At 37.5% G+C, this 23,938-nt stretch overlaps 1 protein-coding gene across 1 annotated transcript; it reads right to left on the reverse strand.

Annotated features, from left to right (window-relative positions):
- Positions 1-11,089: 11,089 nt before the first annotated feature.
- Positions 11,090-23,242, reverse strand: LOC145774607 (two pore calcium channel protein 1-like). The gene is made up of 14 exons (XM_082585882.1): positions 23,193-23,242; positions 21,213-21,335; positions 20,521-20,741; positions 19,495-19,621; positions 18,040-18,189; positions 16,731-16,945; positions 16,121-16,291; positions 15,615-15,679; positions 15,095-15,249; positions 14,447-14,663; positions 13,864-13,954; positions 12,884-12,997; positions 12,255-12,388; positions 11,090-11,910 (listed from the first exon to the last, which is right to left on the reverse strand). The coding sequence occupies exons 2-14, from the start codon at positions 21,318-21,320 to the stop codon at positions 11,765-11,767; spliced, it is 1,914 nt and encodes a 637-aa protein (XP_082442008.1). The 5' UTR covers positions 21,321-21,335; positions 23,193-23,242; the 3' UTR covers positions 11,090-11,764.
- Positions 23,243-23,938: the final 696 nt, after the last annotated feature.

A 23,938-nucleotide genomic window follows, 5' to 3' on the forward strand; every position in this document is an offset into this window, starting at 1 on the left:
ATAGAAAATATAAATCACTTAAAGTAATATGTTTCATAAAACTAGGCTACTAGTATAAAATTTTATCATCTACAAAGTAAACCATGCGTGTGTTTAACAAAAATAACAGGGGTTGAAAATGTGAAAAAAAATACTTGTGACCATAGTATAAACAAGACACTAATCCGTTTTACAAATGTAAGCGTGGGATCGATCACGGATCCAACAGCTCAACAATAAAACCTTCAGAACCGAATGGAGGTGAAACCCTAAGTAAACAGTGTTGTCATTTAAAAGTCTCATGAGACACATCCAAAGTGTTTTATGATTTTTAGATTAAGATTATAAAAACAATTTAAGAGTTTGCAAATCATAAGTGTGCTTTAAGTTGCTGGAAATACGGTTAAGGTTGCTGGGAGTAAGCTTATGGTTGCTGGAAATACCTCAAAAGAATAAATAAGCAGATGTATTATTCTTGAAAGAAATAAAAAAAAAATTATTTCAACAAACTGCACACTAAAACTTTTGTAAAACATTAACACGAAAAACAAAACAACAACATTATTTTAAGAAATTAAAAATGTTAGTTCTGTGACTTACAAAACTGAAAAAAATAATTTTAATAAATCATAAACTTTTCATTGCAAAAACCAACAACTAAAAAATACTTTTAACAAACTACAAACTTTTAAGTTCCATAATTTAAAACTGAAAACAAAATTATTTCAACAAACTGTAAACTAAAACTTTTTTAAAACATTAGCACGAAAAAAAATAAGAAATTAAAAATGTTAGTTCTGCAACTTACAAAACTAAAAAAAAAAAATTTTAATAAATCATAAAGTTTTATTCTAATAAGATACACACGAAAAATTATTTTAACTAAAAAAATAGTTAAGTTTTGTTTTACAAACTAGAAAGTAGTTTTTACAAATCGTAAACTAAAAGTTTTATTCTAATAACATAAACACGAAAATTAATCACAAACTCAACTTTTATTAAACTGAAAAATAGTTTTATCAAATCACAAACTTTTAATTGCACAAACCAACAACCAAAAATATTTTTAACAAGCTACAAACTTTCAGTTTGTATGATTGATAAATTAAAAAAAAAACATTAACTAACGAGGTGCAAACTTTATGTTCCATAATTTACAACTGAAAATTAGTTTTAACAAACGTTTAAGTTCCATAATTTACAACTTAAAAAATAGTTTTAACAAACTACAAACTTATAAGTTCCATAACTTACAAACTGAACATAAAAAAATAGTCTTAACAAATTATAATCTGAAAGTTTAACACATGAAAACATACACATGAAAAATTATGTTAAGTGACAAACTTAAGTTTTCTTTTACAAACTTAAAAAATATTTTCAACAAATTGCAATTTTATTTTTACAAGCTTAAAAAACTATAACAAAATATCACAAGTTTCTGTTGCATAATTTGTAACGTTAAAATCTGTGTTTGGAGATTTGTTTGTATGTTTTTATCAGCAGGTGTCATTACGTGTTGCAAAATTTGTAACGTTAAAATCTGTGTTTGGATATTTGTTTGTGTGTTTTTATCAGCAGGTGTCATTACGTGTTGCAAAATTTGTGCTCTCATTCTGCTGGAGTTTGTATTTTTTTATGCTTGTCTTAAGGTAACAATTTGTGATGTAGATTGCGCTAGGTTTGTTGATTTTTTTCCAGTCCTCAGATTGTAGAAGTATATGTTGCAACAATTTGTTCTATAGCTGTTCATTTGGGTGTTCTCGTTGTTTAAAAGAAATGTTGATTGTTTAGCTGGTATTAGCATCATCTAAAATAAAAGTGTAAAATTTATTCCTGCATGATAAGCCTAAAGTTATGTTGTTTTGACCAAGCTATTACTCCAGGCTAGTTACATTTATCAAACCTTACCATAAAGTTTTAGCTGAAGCCGCTGTTACAGCGAAACGAAGACCTGGTGAAATAAAGGTTTACTGAAACCAACATAAACCGAAAAGATGATAAAATGCAATATTTATTAGTGTTCAAAATGATTAAATGCAGTATTTATTACTGTTGAAGATGATTAAATGCAGTATTTATTAGTGTTCAAGATGATTAAATGCAGTATTTATTAAGTTTTTTCGGTCAAGTTATGGGTTTTGCCTTACAATGAACTAAAACCATTCCACTGATTAAAAGATTCATCAAAGTACAACGAAATGTTCAATCAACCTAAACATTCCAAACAACAGTGAAACCTCATATACCAATAAAATCACCAAAAGATCCCACCAATCAATGACAAGTTATGAAACTCGAAAGATCCACTCCCCATTAGAATGCAACACAGTATTCGGAAAGACCTGGAATCGAACCAATAGACCTATCCATCAGATTCAATAGTGAAAACTCCACTCCTGCAAGCAAACAGCTTCACGAAAAAACATGGCTGCAACCAAACCTATAAAAAATTAACAAAACATACAGACACATACAGAACATATACAAAACATATACATACAGACAGTTTGCTAACTTAAACGCGATCAGCTCCCACTACGTATGGTACGAGAATAAAAACAAACATTTGTTTATGGCATTTAAATCGTGATGCTCTATATGCCTAGAACCAAAAGATCCCACCAATCAATGACAAGTTATGAAACTAGAAAGATCCACTCCCCATAAGAATGCAACACAGTATTCGGAAAGACCTGGAATCGAACCAATAGACCTATCCATCAGATTCAATAGTGAAAACTCCTCGAACTAATAGACCTATCCATCAGATTCAATAGTGAAAACTCCACTCCTGCAAGCAAACAGCTTAGCGAAAAAAACATGGCTGCAACCAAACCGATAAAAAATTAACTTCTTCGTCGTATGAGCTGTTCTTCGGGACTATATGTTTGGGCATGATGTCATCAGCCACTCTACAGTCTCGTCATCCAGGGTCTTCAGTCCAAGCGTTCCATGTGGTGGTTGATGGATTGGGCAGTCATGGACGACATGATCTACTGTCTGGTCTGTGGCGCCACACTCGCATCCCGGTGAGGGAGCCAGGCCCCATCTGCACATGTCTGAACGAAAGCGGCCGACGCCGGTTCGTAGGCGGTTAAGCCGGACCCACGCAAGTCTTGCGAGGGACATTCCCGGAGGGTGGGGATCGACGTCGGGTAGGAAATCATGGAGTCGGGAGGTGTTGTTTTGCCACTCCATGTTCCATGTGTAGTTCGTCCAGTGTGCCGCACTTATTCCAAGATCTTCAACGTTGTTCAGAAGCTGTTGTGCGGCGGGCACAAATGGGCGTCTTGATTTCAGTCGCTGCTGTCCTCCAGGTAGGCGCTGGAGTGCACTGTGGAGGAGGTGGTCGGGGTCCAGTGCGCGACGAGCAAGGGAAATCATGGCTCCTTTACGGCGAAGCTCAGCAGGTTGGATGCCTGCAAGGATGGGAAGGCAGTCCGTTGGAGTGGGACGCAGGCATCCAGTCACAGTGCGTAGTGCGTCATTGATGGCGGTGTCAATGTGGCGGGTGTGAGAGCTGCGGCACCACACTGGTGCGCAGTACTCAGCGGTAGAATGGACGAGGGCCAAGGTAGCTGTGCGAAGGGTTTTCGCATCAGCTCCCCAGCCGGAACCCGCCAGCCGCCTCAAAAGTGCAACGCGCGCCGATAGTTTTTTGCGCAGTGACTCCAGGTGTCGTCGGTACGTGAGTGACCTGTCCAGGGTTACGCCGAGGTAGGTGGGTTCGGCGCAGTAGGGGAGGTGTTCGTCATCGGTGGTAATGTTGATCTCACGTTTTGCTTCCTTGTTGTTTAGATGGAAGGCCGCCGACACTGTCTTTGCCTTGCTGAGCTGTAGCTTCCATTTCTGGAGATATGTTGATATAGTTGACATGTCCTGGCTTAGGTTCCTCTCCATTGACTGCCAGTCTCCGGCTGGATGCAGGAGAGCCAGATCGTCTGCGTAAGCATACTTCCTGGAGATGGTGTCAGGCAGGTCATAGATGTAAGTGTTAAAGAGGAGGGGAGCCAGGACAGAGCCCTGTGGGACGCCGTTCCTGAGTCGACGTAGTCTACTTCGTCGGCCGCTACCGGTGGAAAGAGTAAAGCTGCGGTTTTGCACAAGTTCCATAATCATATGGACCATGTGCCTGTCAGGAAGGAGACGAAGTAGTTTGCAGGTAAGGCCGCTGTGCCATACAGTGTCGTAGGCAGCCGTGAGATCGACAAACACGGCGCCAGCCTTCTTTTTTGCCGAGAAGCTGTCCTCGATGTTTTGGGTCATCAGGGTGACCTGGTCTACAGTTGATCTACCGTGGCGAAAGCCGGCTTGTTCCCGAGGGAGCTGAGGATCTATTATCGGTTCGACACGGGCGTAGATAAGTCTTTCGAGTATCTTGAAGGGGATACAGAGCAGAGAGATGGGACGGTAGCTCTTCGGATCCCCTGGGGGCTTCTTCGGCTTTGGGACTGCAACCACTAGGGCTCTTCTCCAGATTCTTGGGATGCGCAGGTGACGCAAGCAGCAGGAAAGGAAGTCTTTTAACCAGGACCTCATAGAGGGGGCAGCTTGGAGTATTAGTTCCGGGCATAGGTGGTCAAGGCCCGGGGATTTGCCTGGCTTTAGGTGCTGGAGGGCGGAGGCAAATTCTTCTGGGGTAAACTCACCAGAGATGTTGCCCTCGACAGGTGTTGGGACCTTCCAGAGGTCCGTCATTTCCTTGAGAACGGACTTGTCTGATTCACGGTCTCTCGTTCTGTGCACTCCATTTTTCACAAGTTGTGAGGCGATGGCATTTGCTGAAATGGGGCATTGGCGACGAGAGGCACGTGATCTGCCAGTGAGGTTGTTGAGTGTACTCCATGCTGTGCGGCTGGAGTGCGTGAAGTCGATTGAGTCTATGGCTTCTGTCCAGCGCTTCTTCCTCTTTGAATCCAATCTTGCCAGCAGGGCTGTTGCTGAGTTGGTGGTGGCGGTGCCCTGGGGGGAACGGAGGAAGTCGCGGTAGAGCCTGTCGCACTCCACATCCCAGCAAGGTATGTAGTTTTTCCGTCGACCTCGCGGGATGGAGTCTTTTGCCGCAGATATGATTGCATCACAGAAGTCCTGGTAGGCTTCATCCACTTTGATGGTGTGTGGGGATGGGAGGTACTGCGTAGCTTCGTTTGTGAGTAAGCTGTAGTATTCCCAATCGGCCTTTCTGAAGTTCCATCGCTTGACAGGCTTGCTCGGAATAGGTGTGGCAAGCAAGGGGGCCGTGATTAGCGAGGGTCGGTGTTGAGACCTTGGGAACTTCTCTAGCACACGTCTGTCCGGCTGGCGATCATCGGGGTCATCACTTGCGAAAGCCAGGTCTGGGTTCGTGCCAGTGTTCCAACGACCGGAGTGGAAGCTCGGTACGCCCTTAGGATCGTATAAGAGGGCGAGGTTGTTGTTGGTTGCCCAAGCGGCCAGACTTTCTCCGTCGTTGTTGATGGAGTTGTAGCCCCAGTCAGTGTGGTGGCAGTTAAAATCGCCAGCGTAGAGGCTGGGGTGGGGGAACACTGGGATGGCTGTTGATGTTATCCGCGAAGGTGGAGGCTTGTAGACATTGACGATGTTGTAGCCTGCTACATCTACACAAAGCCACTCGATCTCCGATTGAGCTTGGGATTGGTCAACCAAGGACCAGCTCAGCCGGTCATGGACAAACGTGGCGAGGCCGTGTTTCCTGCTGCAGGTTGCGCCTGCGAGTGTGAAGTTGGTTATTACCAACTTGTCCACAGATGTACAGTGAGTCTCCTGGAGGAGGATGATGAGGGCTTGATGCTTGGTGGCCAGGTGCTCGATGATGTTGAGCTTGCTGGCCGTGATGCCCTCGGTGTTCAGCTGCAGTACGGTGGGTCGTCGGTACTTTTCGACAGTTCGAGCACTGCCGTGCCCTGAAAAGGGCATTTCCCTACCCACCCTGCACTGAACAGTCTCATTAGCTCTTGTTTGACAAGTTTCGTTTCGCATACGTATTTTGTATAATTTCGTATGTTACTGACGGGGGGGACCACGTGAAGGTACTTGTCTTCCTCCTATGTTTTGTTAAAAAAATTAACAAAACATACAGACACATACAGAACATATACAAAACAAATACATACAGACAGTTTGCTAACTTAAACGCGATCAGCTCCCGCTACGTATTGTACGAGAAGAAAAACAAACATTCGTTTATGGTATTTAAATCGTGATGCTCTATATGCCTAGAACCAAAAGATCTGCAGTTTAAATCAGCAACACTACATTAGCTAATATTTTGTGAGGTTGATACTTTATGTTTGTTGAGCAAGAAATATAAATAACGTTAATAAACCTTTATGATCTTCAAGTATATGCTTTAGGTGTGTTTAGGACTTGTATTGGAATAATAATTATGGCAGTACTTCGAAGCGAAGATGAAAAATAGTTAAAATCACATCATTTACAAGCTCTCACTCTCACTACTTTAGAAACCGTAAATAATTCTTCTGCAGGCCTCTGCTTACTGGACTTTAGACCTTGCTAGGCTATTCTGAAGATATCATTATACAGGAAGCAGGTTGAGTTCGTGCATCCACAACAAAACTGCTTATGATAGACAAATCTCTGTTTAGTGGACTTTAGACCTACTGGGTTATGAGAGTTTTACGCCTAACCACCACCAGCTGTGTAGAACAAAACGGTTTCATTAATATCACTCTTAACAGATTCGAAAAATAAGAAAGGTACACATTTCAAAAACAATCATTATTTATCATATTTAATAAACCAATACTATCATAGAGTGATGTCACGCGCCGAATATACCTATATAATTTGTCAATACTCTGTCTGTGCCACTTCCGTCAATACCCACAAGAGGCCAGCATTTGTCAATACCACTTCCGTCAATACCTGTAAGGCGATAGGACCTGACAATACCACTTCCGTCAATACACGGGGCAATGGACATGCATCTCCAACTACTGCCAGGCTACTAATCATTGGAATGTTGCAGCCGTAGCGCAAAGCTGCGAATTGATAAATTTGTTTGAAAAGCAGTATTTGCTTTTGTATTAGGCGTTCAGTAGGCTTCTACAAATTTCCTACAATTTGCCTAACTGCGTAAATTGTTTGATCAACAGAACACTCCCACCATTGGTTGGTGTGATTTTGAATTTTTATCCTCGGACTGACAAAGTCTTGATAGGCAATTCCAGGAAGTTTTGCATACTTGTAGAAGCTTTGCGAGTGCTTTATCTGCGTTGTAAAACTTGTCGTATAATTTCCCACAATATTAGGATATATGACATCATTAAATAATAATCATTTACATTTCCGACTAATTTGATAGACCAAACTTTTTGAAGACTTCAGTAAAATTCTAGTTTACTCAAAAATTCAGAGAGATCTAGAGTAGACTATAGATAAATGGTAGAACAGTAATAGACTAGAAACAGTGTAAAGACACACGGAAGCTCACAAAGGCAGGATCTCGGTTCATGACTGAAACAGAATCCATGTAGGCCTATGCTATGGTCGAAAAAGAATTACTTGCAGTAGTAGCCTATGGGCAATAAAGAAATGTTAATTTATCTCAACGGTTTGCCTACGTTCGACATAGGGAACGTTCAAATATTACGTAATGCCTGGGAGGAGGGTTTATGCAAAGCGTTACGTTAGCGTCACATCGGGGGGGAGGGGGTTCAAGCAAAACGTTACGGAATGGTAGTTTTTTGTGCTGAATTCGTAGTGAAAAAGCGTTACATGGGGGAGGGGGTGTCAAAAATTCGGAAAAAAAGCGTTACGTAATATTTGAACGTTCCCATAGTCGTGGATCATAAGTCATTAAAGTCAATCCTGGACAATCAAACTTTGAATATGGTGGACGATCTCACAATTCAACGGCTGAAAGAAAAGCTTGGGGGTACATTGGTATTTGGTACAATACATATTTAAAACTGTCTGGAGAAAAGGCAAAAACCATAAAATCCCCGACGCTCTATCCCGAGCTCCATCCAGCTACCCAGAAGAAGACGTCTTGCTAACTGCTACTTGTTATAAAACAAGTTTTGTTCATAAATACATGCCTGGGCACAATTTTTTTACTTTTGGCCATGTTTGAGGTCCTATTACTACTTAAGTAAATTTTAAGTAAATTAGGTATAGAAACCTAAATTTTTTTACAGGTGATAGTACTTCTGCCAAATATTGAAAAAATAACATCGTTCGTATTGTCACTTTAAAAGGTCAAAGGTCATAGACAGTGGCGTACGCAGGGGGGGCCATTGGGCCATGCCCCCCCCCCCCCCTTAAAAATGTTTTAGTAGTTAACGACGTAGATTAAGGCATTTAATATGTTTTGCATTGCTCTGTCAAAACAATTACTGTAACAATGTTGTTTTATAGACTAAGCCAATACGAAATACATGGCCCAATCCACCTACCCCACCCCAGGTATGCCAATGTAGCATAGTGTTCTGTAAGCCTATTATAGTGATTAGTGAGAGAAAAATGGATATAGTCTAAACTAAAACCATACTGGGATATCATGAAGACGTCTGGGATATCAATGGCCAGTGGCGTAGCCAAGGGAGGGGGGGGTTCAACCCCACTTGGCACGCGTGTGATGTCACGATATTGAGAATGATGCTTTCAGTCTCTTTATGCTTGGGAATGATGCTTTCAGTCTGAAAAAACTAGCCTAATTTTAAACAAAACTGCATTAAAAGAGCGAGTTTTGCCAATACCAAACATTCAATCATCTCAGCCAGGAATTAACAACAAGAAAACATAGAGACTTAGCTTTATTTCCGAAAAATGCCGAAGAAAACATGATCTTATCCTTTTGCTATGCCACCTGACAGCACAATTTTACAGGAATGTTCATACCCACATTTTTGTTGAAAATGCTCTCAGAATGCACCAAATTCAAAGTAATTTTTCAAATTTTTCTGGGGGAGGCCCCCAGACCCCCCGCCGCTGGGTGTCGTCTTAAGCGAAAACGCCGTCGGGCTTCGCCAGCCGGTCGTCAAAATCCCCCCTTTCAAAATTCCTGGCTATGCTACTCTCAATGGCCCCCCTCTTGGGAAAATCCTGCGTACGCCACTGGTCATAGACATCCAAATGTGGCCGTTTCCAGCTCTCGGTTAAAATTTTCCAAAATTTTAAAACCTTGCTAAGACCCTATTTTTGATTGGTTTTGGCTGAAATTTAGTGGAAATGTTGTTTATAGGATTCTCTATGACATTTCAGTGTAAATTTTTACTGGGGTCATGGGTAACCGGGATATTAAAAGGACCTCTTTTTTGCTTTTTGTCATTTCGACTCATGTTTCACATTAAATACCTCCCAACCCCTTTAATATTTTGTATTGAAATTTTCTCAGTTCATAGAGAATCCTGTAAACAACATTTCTACTAAATGTCAGCCAAAACCAATCAAAAATAGGATCTTGGCAAGGTTAAGTTTGGAAAATTTTAACCGAGAGCTGGAAACGACCACATTTGGATGTCTTTGACCTTTGACCTTTTAGAGTGACAATGTGAACGATGTTATTTTTTCAATATGTGGCAGCAGTACTATCACCTGTAAAAAAAATTAGGTTCTTACCTAATTTACTTAAGCAGTAATAGGACCTCAAACATGGCCAAAAGTAAAAAAATTGTGCCCCCTCGGCAGACCTCCCCAAACTAAATGCTTTATAACTCTCGTGTTCCTCAATAAATTTCACTCAAATTTTGCGGGTGTTCATCATATAAGATAGTGAAAAGGTGTGTAAAATTTAATTTAATTCTTGTTCCATTGATTTAAGTAAAAAAAACACCCATTTTTGCCAAAATTGTAATATTTTTGCGACTAATAAGCTTCAAAAGACCTTTTATTGATATTTTAGAACAAAACAAGTGTGAAAAATGGAATCCTTGCCCCCCAAAACCCTGTGAAAGACATTAAAAGCAAAGTTTTATGAATAATTTATACCACATTTTAGATGGACCCAAGTTTGGAGTTGGGACCCAAGTTCCAAATACCGAGCATAGCAGATACTAGTCCTTCTATTTAAGGTGTCTATGGCTGTAACCTACATAGGAAACTTCGTGCAATTGCTGCAGACAGTGACACATACAATATGTAAACTTTGTTTATTTGTTAATTGGGGCAATTTTTGCTCAGCCGGAATTGTAATTATCATTTAAAATGTAGGCTATAGGTGTTGTCCTGAATTCAAAATTTTTTTAACACCGAGGAGCTATTTCTCCTACTTCTCATGGCTCGTACCTATATGACATCAGTCATGTTAACATATCAGAGTGTTTAACCGCTGTGATCTTTAATCTAGCTGATAGAAGAATTGGCGGAAAACAATTCTTATTACTGTGAATGCAAGCTTATCATCATATACCGTACTGACAAGTTGCTTGCAAAACTAAAGCCTATTTGCAAAACTTTCTACTGTATTTCCAAGTTTCAACATAAAACTCTTTTTTCTGCTAAGGGACAATCACTTGTTAGCCCCGTTAGCTGAGTGGTTACTCGACCGATTCAAAATTAAGGGGCGCTGATTCGACTCTCGGGGTATACGTTGTTTAAGCGCAAGGACTGCTTTGAAAGGACTGCTCTCCATTCAGCAACCAATGAATGGGATAATTCTCCAGTAACAACACTGCATCAATCGGAAAACTTCACTCTGTAAATCTGGGTAACCGGACCTGCGTCATAAGCTTCTACAAGTATGCGAAGCTACCAGGAATAACCTGTCAAGGCTTTGTCAGTCCAAGGATAAAGATTCAAAAACCAAACTTACGAGACACAGCAAGATAACACTTTTCTTTGTTACATCGCCGGTGGTCGAGATATTGGTATTAATCTGCTGTCTTTCAGACAGATTGCGGTCTACTGGTTGAGTAGGCTACCTTTGACATGAGCAATTTACAATCATAATGTTAGAGCAGGTCTCTTCATAAGTTATGTAAAGTTTATCTGAAAAAGGTTAGGCTACAAGGTTTTTTTCATTTTCATTAACTGACGTTGACGGTGATTGTCGGTAGATGTGCAAGGCAATTCTAACAAGGTTTTGTCTTCAACTACAAAAAGCATGCAGCAGTAGGATATAACATTTCTTCTTTGGAGCCGGTAGTTTTATTTAGGGTACAAAAAACAAGATCAAGATGGAAGATGACATCTGGTGCTGCTTGTTGATGCTGTTAATATTGCAATCATTAATGTCATACTTAAAGACCAAACCAAGATGTCCTGCTTTAGTATTTCGATTTTCAATCAATCAAAAATTGGTAACGTTTTTTTTTCAGGTTATGTCTGTGAATTCCAATAATACCTTGATCACGACATAATGCAATAGCCTATAAGAGGAAGCCATCCAGCTATTCCATGCACATTGTTGGTCGTAAGCTAACTAAAATTGTTGAATAAATAACAAAAGAAAAAATTAATTTTTTTTTGTTAGGCAGCTGCAGAAACTATTAAATTTATTACCACTTGTTATAAACATCCTGTATTTTCTCGGTACTTAAAAACATAGTGGCTCAAAATGCAGTACTTATAGCTTTCAGCAGCGTATTTATATTAATCAGTAGCGTACTGTTGCCTACGTGCAAGTAGGCAACAACAAGGTGTTAAACCACAACAACTCTAGTTAAAATCCCTCCCGGTGGGCCTTCAGCAAAGGAATTCTATCACAATGAAAAATCTTTGTAGAGTCTGGGCACTACTTGACCCTTTACATAGATATAAAAAATCAACCTCGACAGTTTATTCTGAAAATGAATTCAGTTTTTGCAGTTGTGGCGAGGGACTAAACATTCAGCGAAGTTTCCGTTACGCCTTTAAACGTTAATGTTACTGGTGAAGTATCGTCACTGGGCGGCGATGTGTTGTTACTGTCGTGCGCCATTTCGTCTTCAAACATTCGTTGCAGAAGTACTTCTACGTTTTTATGTCCTGAAAATTCACAACAAAATTATTATTCCTTGCCGACGCTTGAGAGGAAAACGGCATTAATTGGAAAAATGAACTGTATCATTAAAACGTTTCTGTAGGCTACTTGTAAATTCCTCTTCAACATTTAAGTGATTTCTAAGTGAAACAAGTTATCAACAAAACTGCATTTCTTCAAAATTATATAAACTAAAACGCTGCAGACTGAATAAAATTTGTCTTCAAATAGGTTATCAAATATATTTGTTTGACAAATGAAGTGTAAAATTTGATTCTTTTGCCACAGCAGTTATGTTTTCTTACTTTATTAAGTAAATTGTTCCTTTTTATATGTCAATGACAGTTACCTTGATTTATTTTGAACCTATGTTTTGGACCCTTTTGATATTGGATATGTATTGTGCCAGAGTATTCTGGCACATCGCCTGTATCGTTTTCATCGATGAGTTGGGTACGATCATGATGTACTTCATTGACGTTTCTATAGATGTTTCAAGCAACAGATGTTCAGAGTTTATGACAGAACCCCTATCTTGCATCATTACTGGCAAAATATTATTAACAGAATACAAAATAGGCCTAACTCATTTTAAAATCAAAATTGTAAAAGAAAGCAGGATATGTTTTTTTTTTTTTCACTTTTAAATCAGTCTCTTGAGCCAGACAAAAGTTTAACTAGTCTGGTGCAAGAGCTTTCAACCTGGGGTGCATTAATCTCCAAAGATAAATTTCTTCTATCAAAGGAGTAAATTTATGTTTAGATTTTCGAAAAGGAATTAACGAAAGTAAAAAAGAAAAACCTTTGGCTTGGTGTTTCAAGCTTTTAACCTTTATTTTAATATTGGTCTTGCCTATTTGAAAGCTGTTATATAAGCAATCTTTACACTGAAATACTTCATCGATATCCTACTTTGTAGGCTACTGAAGCTAGAAATCATAGTACCAGTACAATTAAAATAACAGAAAAGAAACTCACTGGTTTGCCATCAGCCCGAGACTTCTGATAGTCTTCTCAACTTCAGTTTCAATATGCGTTTTACAAAGAGAATATTCCAAGATAAATGCTTCCAAAACAAATGCCACAATGATGCTAAAATTGTAGAAACAGTTAATCACTTTATAAAAAGTCCGTTGCAACCAACAAATTTTGATATTTGCTGGCGTATATTTTTTTATCAATGGTAGCCTACCTGTACCAAAGCTTATTTTGGTTGCTCAGAACTTCTATGAACAAGTTTTGTTAGTCAAAGTAAAGTTAACACATCTAAATTTCGCTGTTTTGTTTCATTAAAGATTTCGTAAAGAAGAGCTAATGTCTTGTTTGTTTGAGCAGTCTGACCATTTTATAACTCAAAGTACCGTATATCATTTGTTAGTGCATATCAATACAAGTGATGTCACAATCATCCTCATGAGGCATGTAATCATCAACACTTGGTTACTTACACTAACGTAAATTATTATGGAATTGTAATTGCATTTTCTTTAATATATTAACAAAAATTTTGCCAACAAAACATAAAAGCACTCGCAAAACTCGTCCAATCAGAAGAAAGTCTAAAATGTACACAAGGCGAAATAAAAAGTTGAAAAAAAAATGGTTTCATGTAGCCTACAAGGGGTGTCCTATGCATAAGTAATGAATATAAGCAGTCTACAAATGAACGAGTTCTCACGTAATACTTTTAACAGATTTGGACCGCCCATGGCTAGCCACCTAGCGTTGTCGTGTGTAGGCAAACTCAATTAACCAACTTTGACTTCAATAAATTCTTTCCAACCCCAATTTAATAGTTTAATAGCGTTATAAACAGAGAAATAAAGTCAAACTAAATATATTGCAATTCACAATTCGGCATCAAATCCCATTTTGCACCCACTTATCTTTATTTTTAAAGTATTTCTATAATGAAAGCTAGTTATGTCTAAAAAAAATTATCCTGTTAGGTTACTTACTTCATGATTAAAATCACGACAATGAGATGGAAGCTTATGAAATATACTCTTGCAGCTTTGCTTGTTACCAAAGAATAACCAAGAGTAATGAGTGCACTGTTATAAGGAACAATAAACCTTTCAAACGATTAGCCGACTATTACAAAAATAGGATAACCGCTTTTGAACGGTGATCATGCACAAGTGCACGATACTGTGCTCTAATGTTTACAACTTCATTGATACTTGTTAGTACCAGTTACTGCGTTAGAAGAAACAGTAGCCTACATTTAAGCTAGAACTTTGTTATACTGTAAAGAAAAAGTTTTTTCAATGCTTGAATATCTTTTAAGAAATGGTTTGGCTACAATGGACATAGCCTGAGCTATGTTTTGAATAAAACTTGATTTAATTTTTAGCAGAAGGTAGTAGCCTAGCTAGACTATTTACAAGCAAGGCTTCAACTGGGAGCTTTTGTTTTGTGGTCGCCATCCAAAAAAACGACACATCTTATAAAACATCATAAATATTTTGTAACATTTACGTTAATTGATGTAAAGCCTTCGTTGTAGCGTAAAGAACACTGAAGTTTTAAAAAGGATATTATGCCATTGATTCACAACCGTAAGTTCCACCAATGTAACTAGAGAGTGCAAGATGTCGTTGAAATTGTTGTTGCAATATCCAACCCGAAGAAATTCTGAATCCTTTAATTTAATGTTGTTGCACATGTTTTCTGTTGCTGGAGTTCCGTCATTAACAAAAGATATTTTTCCTCCAAAACTTTCCATTCCAATAATGGCAAATAAATAATAAATCATCTGCGTAGTAATTGTATTCAGCAAAAACTATGTTTCATGTACAACACTGACAAACTGAATTAAGCCTAAAAATTTATTAAAGTTTTGATACAGTAAACGTTTTGTCAGATAGTGGGATAAAAGTTTTCTTTGTATGATTTTATAGTTCTATCTCACCAAACCGATTTAATTTGTTATACAAATAGCTATAAGTAAGCTAATACTGTACACTAAGCCTATTTCAAATGAAAACAAAATAACGGAGTTGCACATTCTTTTCTGAATATCTAAACTCTTTGGTACCGTACTTGTAGTTGTTGGAAAATAAAAACTCTTTTGGGGTGATTTTATGTTTGTTTGTAAGACGGTTTTGTTCATTTTGCGCTAACCTATACTTTATTTCGTTTATTTTTAACTGATTAACTGTTTTAGTTAAAACAAACTTTACATACCAGCAGCACTCCACCGTATATCATTAACGAGGGTAAAATATTGAGAACTGTCCTCACGATAATTTGAAACCGCTCAATTGAGCTGACAATCTTTAACAAACGTAAACATCTCATAACCATAAGAAAGTCCAGGGCTTCCCTCGGAAAACTGTCAACTAAACAAAAAACAGTTAAAAGATGAAAAAGCAATAAACTCGATGTCTTTGTTTTAAAACTAGTATTTTTTTGATTTGTTGCTGGTCAAATTTTTCTTAGACGAGATACAAACAAAACTGTCTTCAGCATGCACGAACGTCGCACCAAAAACTGACGCATGTTTTCCCTTTACCATTCACACCAGAAATTGTATTTTTCTAAATTGTATTTCTAATTTGAATGGTAAAAGGAAATGAACATGCGCCATTTTTCGGGCGACGTTTTTGTATGCTGAAGACAGTTTTGTATGTTCGGTGTAAATCTCGCCTTAGTGACTTTATCAATACATAATTTTATGACTTTTTAAATGTAGCAATTCACTTACGTTCTGATAAACTTGCTTCTATGACTGTGGCAATGAATGCGGCCAAAATAATAGTGAAATCAAACCTGAAATATAAGTAGGATTAAACGTTGTCTAAAAGATTCTAAGTCTTGGATGAAGATGGGTACACAACATCAAAGAGTCGATTTGGTGTTTGTCTGTATAGGTGGTGTTGGTCCAATGGTAGCTTTTGTTGTTTAGTAAGTGGAAATTTGTCTTTGTAATATTTTAAAACGTGCACAGTAGACTACAGTATCTCACTAACGATGAGAATAATTTACAATTCTGATACTTCATGTAGGCTACTACAATAATACTACATCAAACTGATGCCTTATATATAAACTATTTAAATTTGTTGGAAGCTTTTTTTACTTTAATCCCACGATGTGGATTTGCTTGTGTCGATTTTCAATTTGCATCAGGTTAAAATTTGTTGTAAGATATTTCAAGCACAAAACCTATGTTTAAGTTATAACATGCTTAAAACAAAATTGTGGTCTCACCAATTCCAAAGCCTTTCAAAGCTAAAATATTCTCTGGGGCCCAGAGTATAAATCTTTAAAATAATTTCCATCATGAAAACTGAAAGAAAAAACCATTCCGTACTCTCCCAATCCAAGCCAATGCAAATGGCGTTACAAATAATAAGAACATCAAAAAAGTAAACAAATGCTCTGAAACAAGCAAATAGTAGAATTTGGAAGACTTGAATAAACTTGCAGTAATTTAGGTAAAATGTGATTGCTCCTGCTTTCCAGGTAAATCATTGACATATTGCACCTCTACATTAGGCCTACTCTACATGAGTACACCTGTATTTTGAAACACATGAAAATAAAGTTGGTTTCTGACCAGCCATGAAGCGTCTCTCACCATACTCGGGTTCAGTATGAGGCATTTAATATATCAGCAAAAACAAGTTAGCCACTCCAATAACACAATCTTTACGACACTTTTTCAAGTTTCAAACATTTCAAAACTCTTAATGCTTGAATTTTATTATTAAAACACACTTTAGAAATCAAAACTCTTCCTTTATCGACGCTACAACTCTAATGACAAAACCTGGATTGTTTTAGTAAAATTGCAAATTCATCAAGTCAAAGTTCTTACATGTGGTTAACGCATTTTCTTAGCCATCTGCTAGGTTTTGAAAAATAAACTTCTGATGCATAGCGGGCGAAAATATTGCCTCTTGCTGTGCCTTCGACTATAAACACGTTCAACAAGTTCGCTGTTTGAAGAAAGTCTTCTTTTCCAACAACGCATCCACTGATGTCTTTTTCTGGATCTCTTTCCCGGTTTAAAACTTCCCAGTATAAACTCATCTGTTGAAAAAGTAGATTGTTGCTTTGCATTCCGTATGAAATCAATATTCTAACTTGAAGCGTGTTAAAATTACCAAACACAAACTGATGACAGTTTAGTTAATTAACGTTAACGCATGCCAGACTACTGAGTGAAATGGAGCAGTGAAGAAAAGCAAGCTTGTCTGTCTTGAAGATTTCGCGACAGGACTAAGGTACCTACGCCCAGCTGAAGTTCAGACACTCAGATTTTGTCAAGGAAACTTTTAGTTTTGAATGTTGTTAGATTCGACAGTATAAATTCAATAGTTATCATAAGCTTTGCAGTTTAATGTTTTGAAACTTCTATGTGAATGACAGCTGGTAATGATTGATTGAATCTTTATCCTCGGACTGGAATAGAAGAACTGGAATAGCAGAGCTTAATTCTGAAAGTTTTGCATACTTGCAAAGGCTTTGAATCACTGACGCAGGCCCAGTCACCTAGATTGACAGAGTGAAGTTTCCTGTTTTTGAAGCCTTGTTGCCTGGGAATTATTCCATCCATTGGATGACGCTGAATATGGAGAGCAGACCTTAACGTGCGTTGCTCAAGCGCACACCCCGAGAGTCGAACCAACGCCGCTTGATCTTTAAGTTTCTTTGTTCCAGAAGTCACGCGCTAACCAGCTGAGCTATCGAGGCGGGCTCATATGGTGATGGAGCGTCGGCGAGACGCCAACGCCATCGCTTCAAAAGTTTGAATCTCTTTCCTTATTTTGTTAGTAAAGTGAAAAGTCTAATCTCAAGTAAAAAGTTTAATCTAATCTCTTTTTTATTTTGTTAGTAAAGTGAAAAGTCTAATCTCAAGTGAAAAGTCTAATCTAATCTCTTTCCTTATTTTGTTAGCAAAGTTAAAAGTCTAATCTCAAGTGAAAAGTCTAATCTAATCTCTTTCCTTACCGGTACCACAGGCCTGTCCTTATTTTGGAAAACATGATACAAGACTTGTAAAATTGTTCATTTGTGTTTTGAGTTTGCTTTAACGATATGCAAGAACAGAACAATTTTTTTACATCGTTGCATGATCATAAGTTGTGGAATAACAACTCATGTTTTTCTTGTACTTGGCCCACCTTTGCGAACGTAGGAGGTTTCGTTAGACTTTCCATCACTTTCTTCCAAGTTTGAAAAGTAATCACAGGATTTTCTTCACTTTCTTTTAAAATATCAAAAGCAGTTGCCAATCTTTTGCGTTTCCACAAAACTGCAGCTCGAATTTCCGTCTAAAAAAACAACACATTTTACAGTGTCTTGTAACAAATTGTTTAAACTTTATGATATTTGTGTCAAAAACTAGTTTTTACACATTTTCCCATCGCAAAATTATTTAAATAAAAAAACGACCTCAAATTTACATCACGAGGTGCAAACAAGTCTTGTCTCTCATTTTTAATACAACAACTTAAATCATAAAGATTTGCGCTTTTGATAGTCTACTGTTAAAAACAGGGGCGTTGACAGGGGGTCCAGGTGGTACTTTTGGACCCGGGCCCGAAATATTCAAGGGGCCCGGATTTAAAAGATTCCCCGCGACTTCAAACATTATCAAGATCTTAATATATTCAGATCTAAACGAATTGCCATCAGAGGTTAAAACAGCCACTTCAGCCGTCAGATGGTAAAGTACCGGGCCCCCTTCAACTCTCTGGTGGTAAAATAGCTACTTCAGCCACCAAACAGAATAACAAAAAAAAAATTAGTCTAGCATAGTGATTTCCCTAACCACGAATATTTAGTGAAATATAACCCAAAACACGAATTTCAAAATAAACATGCTAATGTTTGTTTAAACTCAAAAACTGAAATGGCACAGGTAAAAAGATTGCTACCCTTATTTCTGGACTAAAAATTAGACCAAAGCCGCTTTTCAGATTGCAACAATCATCAAATGTTTAACCTAGGCCCAAAAACCTTTCCCAAATCAAATTGAAAACTTTCTGACCGTCTGCACTAACTTTGCTGTAGATTCTCTTCTGGTGAGCCTAGAATAACCAATAAAACATCAATGGAATCGGGAAGTAATACTCTAACGCCATGTGACAAATAAAAGTTCAAAAAAGCAACCGCTAAATAGAAATAGTAAGTTTTGCGGATCGGAAAATTTTAAGATTGGGCAAGATTTGTTAAACAACCATGCTTTTGGCATATCGGGTTTGGTCTATTCCTGTTAATTTTCTACTTTGAACGGCATGTGTCATCCTCATTTTAACAGCAAGTTTTATATTCATAACATTGTCGATGAAAGAGGCCCGAAAAATAAATTAGTACCAGGCCCGAGAAATCCTGTCAACGGCCCTGGCTAAAAATCCGAAGTTTTAGCGTCACTTTTAGCAAATTGCAGGATTAAAGCAACTGTAGAGCACGCAGGGCGCTCAGACGGGTGATTCTGAACTTTAAAACCTCTTGTAAAGCGTTTGTGTGGCAACAACAATTAAATCAGCAATAACAATCTGAAAACTAGAGGAAGTCATAAGCAATTCTCTTTTCTCTAGACAAGATAGAGCGTGTCTTTTCTTCATAAACCTTACCTTTAGATGAGTTCGATAACTGTTGTAAATTACAGCCAAGAACAGATTGATGAAAATATATGTGTTGACGATGATATAAGAGATGAAGAACAAAGAAAACCACGTGCTGCTGTCATAAGCTGGCATCCTACATATATCAAATTTTACAATAAAATTTTGCTTAATTTATGGAAATGTAGTTTCTACTGTAGTTTTAAACTTCTACTGTGGATTACTCTGAAAGCGAGTGAAGCCTGAAGTAGGCTTTTTTTTTGCAAAGACAAGTCTGCGTCTGCGTTTAGGATGATATTAAACGCATTTCGTTAAAAGTGTTTCATTTTATTGAACATTTATTTACATTTACAATTTAACAAGCAGCGGTCAAAAAATTTGTGGTATGATATAGTGGTGCGATACTGATGAGCCCAGCTTGGTGGGTGAAACACAGTGTCTATCGTTGTCAATTCTTGCTACACTCGACTGCCGATACACACAATACGCTAAATTGTTGATTTTTCTTTACCATCATGATGTCGACAAAAGCGCTCGAAAACATAGATTGCATGATGGATGTCATTATTAATGCAATTCTCTTCAAAATAACGATTGCAGCTTTGTTATAAGCAGCTGAATATGACCTATCAGCAACTTTGTGATATTATTATGCTTTTGAATTGGATGATGAATTTTTTTTGCCGTTGACAAATATAGGTGGTAAAGACTTTTTACATCTACAAAGAGGGTTACAAGCATTCTTGCTCGAATCTAAAAAAAATATTTCACATTTTCAAATATTTTTTATTTGAACAGTCGCAGTAGAAATTATTTGTCCTTATGCTTTCCAGAGCAAAAAGCCTATCAAAGTCTTCAAGCATGTCCTTTTAATCACAAAACAAATAGACTCTTGAATCATACGAACAACTCCAGTTTGTGCATTGAACATTTTCACTAAAACACTTGCTAAACGTAAAAGTAGATCCATGTGTAGTCGATGCTTCTTCTCACTTTACTAACAAAACTGTGATTCGCAAGCAATAAATCACTCACATGACATCTGGGCTGTTGGCTGTTGTAACCAAAACGTACAAATCAAAGAAAGAATCCCAGTAGTTTGTGAAATATTCTTCTCCGCCTCGATACTTTAACTCTCGAAGTTGAAAGAGTTTGAAAGCGAGAAGAGTGAACAAAGATATGCTGAAGAAAAACAACACTAGGACGCTAAAAATTTCTGGAACTGTATTCCGAATGTTACGAAAAGCACGTCGAACCTGTAAAAAGTAGTTTTTTGAGCAAGCTTCAGCAAATTTTCTTAAAAATAACTGTTTTCCCATTTTTATAGAGACCTTTTTATCTTTCATGATAGAGCCAGGGCAAAAGTGTAACTTGCACTGTTCAGCACGTGTATAGGATAGGGTACTGTATACAAAACAAAAGTGCTCTTATATAAAAGTAACATATAAAATACTTTTAGTGCTTATAATTTTGTTGATTCTTTTAAATTTTTAAAAATTTATACTCAGATTTACTATACTAGGATCATCAGGTCAATCCGACTACTTTTCAAATCCACATTTTTCTGTGCGATTTTTCTTGTTTAAACTAGTCCACCTGCTTGATCGGATTAATTCGACTTGGCTCCGATGAAGTCCGATTAAACAGGATCGACCACACTTTATGCCCGTGTAGCCTACATGAAAAGAACAAGTGATGTTTTTTCTATACTGTAATGTTTACGTCACCTGACGGCTCTCATTCATGTTGATGAAGAAAAAGGGTCGAAATGCACGAGAAATGCGAATGGCTTGAGTTTTTGCAGAGCTTTCGACCATCCCAACATAAACAACCATGTCTATCAGAGTGACCTTTATTATGAAAACATAAACCTTGTTATGCTTCTTAGGTTGGAAGATCACTTACATTTCCTAGTTTTCACAAACATACTTTAATTAGAATCCCCTTCGATGATAAACCTATTAAAAAGTCGTAAAACCGATCCGGAACGATCCGTTGCGCCATTTCGGTAAAAGGTTTGGTAGTTTAAAGTTATAGCAGGTTTGAGATTTGAGAAAATGTAGCAGGTTAAATTTCATTAGAGTCTTCCTAACATAACCTGTTTTGTTTTAGTGGTCATGCTTCAATTTGTTTTAGCTTGATCATGGTACTTTCCCAGACAACCACTTCATTTGATCCACATCTGGTAAAGATTTGGTTAGATCCATACCCGATCTGGTAAAGACGTGTACCAGATAAACTGGTTGTCTGGGTTATGTTGTGCCTTATACACTGGTGGTGATTTCACATTGAATAAATCCGACTTTGATTCCACTATCTTAGAAACTGATACCGTCTTTGACTCCATAACAATGCAAAGCAAAGGCTATGGATTCTAATTAAAAAGCAATAGAAGACCTACAGTACTTCTCCTATGAACACGCCAAAATCTGTCATAGGACAAACTTATTTGTTTTCTTTAATGCATGGTGCAGATTTCTGTATTTTCTTTGTTGTTTCGTCAAAACGTTGACCTGCGAGACCTGAGGTGTTCTCAAATTGAGAACTTAATAGGTTGGAAAATAAAAAATAGCCTACCGTAGGCTACACAAGTTAGACTCAAGTTTCTGAATTTCTTGAAGATTTTTTAACCAATTTTGGCAGGAATTTTACAGGTTATGCCATATGTGTCAAACTCCCGGCCCGAGGGCCAATTCAGGCCGCGATGCAATATTTTTTTGCCCTTAGAATGGTATTAAATTCCTTTTAAATCTGGCCCACCGATATGCTGCATCACAAACAACTTCCACTTTTTATCAATAATAAGCTTAGCCTACATATTAACTAAAATAAACAATAATGAAGTTATACGTGATTAAAACTTAATAAATGTTTAGTTTAGCCCATAAGTACTGTACACTGGTACAGTGCATATTTGCACGAGCCAAAGTCCTCAATATGCTTCATCGAAGGACATTCTGGAGAGGCCATATTGACAAATTTATTGCCAAAATCAAGAAACCTGGTGATTTTTGAAGAAAATAAAAAAAAATTCACACAGGAGTCGCCTTACTGATGAACACCTGTCTTCAATCACGAGGATTTCTTCAGCTGAGAGCTTGACCCCAAACATTGATAAACTTGCATCCAAAATGAGAAGCCAAGTATCGGGGTTAAAGTAGTATGCGTTACAAATGAGCAAAGTAAACTTTTTGTAGGTTTTTCCTTGCATTTTAGAGGCATATTTGTGTTTTTCGATTTTAGTTTGGATATTGTTTTCCTTTGCTACTCTGAAAAGGCTGTACTAAAAGCCATAAGCAAGGAATACAACTGATATTTTTCTTTATTTAATAGCCCTATCTTGACTTTAGATATGACTTGACCTGAGTTTACTTTTTTTAAACTTTAATCATGTTTCGATAAATGCGCAGCCCATACGTTCAAAATCGCTGGCAAAACCACCTATTGTTGCAAAGTCAGAAGTTCTTTGAAATAGATTTTGCAATAAACATTGAAATAGTCTGGCCGCGACTTCTACGGATGTTTTAATTTTGGTCCGTGGTGCATTTGAGTTTGACACTCCTGGATTATGCTCTCTCTTCAAAGACTGAAAAAAAAATTGTATTAGACTACTTTTTGACTCACCTTTGTGGGTTATAGCTCCCGATTTGGGAAACACTGACAAAGTTTTCATAACCATAAAGTATAGAAGCTTAAAAGTTACCAACCAGTATAGTGACAGCAATCACGATGTTCTTTGGGTCAGTGATGAGAGATCTTCGTGGCACAAACCTCGAAAGTTGCATCATTCGAAATATGATCACGGCTAGACAGAGTAACTCCATGAGCATTGTTGCCTGATAACAAAGCACAAGTGAGTAGGTTACTAATCACATTGAAGTGAATTGCAACACAATCATGTAACCGATGGTTCATACTTTTATAACGTAGGAAATGAAAATAAAGCGAAATGGTGTGAAAAGCTTTAAATAAGGTATTCCGTATTTTAACGTACAAATATTCTTAACAGTTTTGAATACTGAAAAATGTTCATGTTCATAAGAATTCTTTATTTTTCTAGCAGAACTGCGCTATTCATCCAGTGAAATAGATAGCGCAGTCATAGCCTGAACATGTAGAATACAGCTTTGTCTTAATTTATCATTTTGTTAAATATGTCTTGAACGGTTCCTGCTGTATCGGTTCATACACATTGTCCAGATGTATCGGTATTTTTGTTTAAAAGTTAACTAATTTATATGCTACCTTATACTGTATATAAGAGCAACCACCTTTCCACCTCCTATAAACAATTTTAAGTGTGATTGGACAATTTTTTTAATATTACCATCAACTTATTGCAGCACATATGCTTAAAATTCTACATTGAATGTTTTTTGTTTTTGGGATGTGCATTGTCATAGTGCACGTCAACATCAGTAAAGCAAGCGAAAACGATTTATTTTGGTCTGTT

Source organism: Aplidium turbinatum, chromosome 7, assembly GCF_918807975.1.
Source record: "Aplidium turbinatum chromosome 7, kaAplTurb1.1, whole genome shotgun sequence".
Classification (NCBI taxonomy): domain Eukaryota; kingdom Metazoa; phylum Chordata; class Ascidiacea; order Aplousobranchia; family Polyclinidae; genus Aplidium; species Aplidium turbinatum.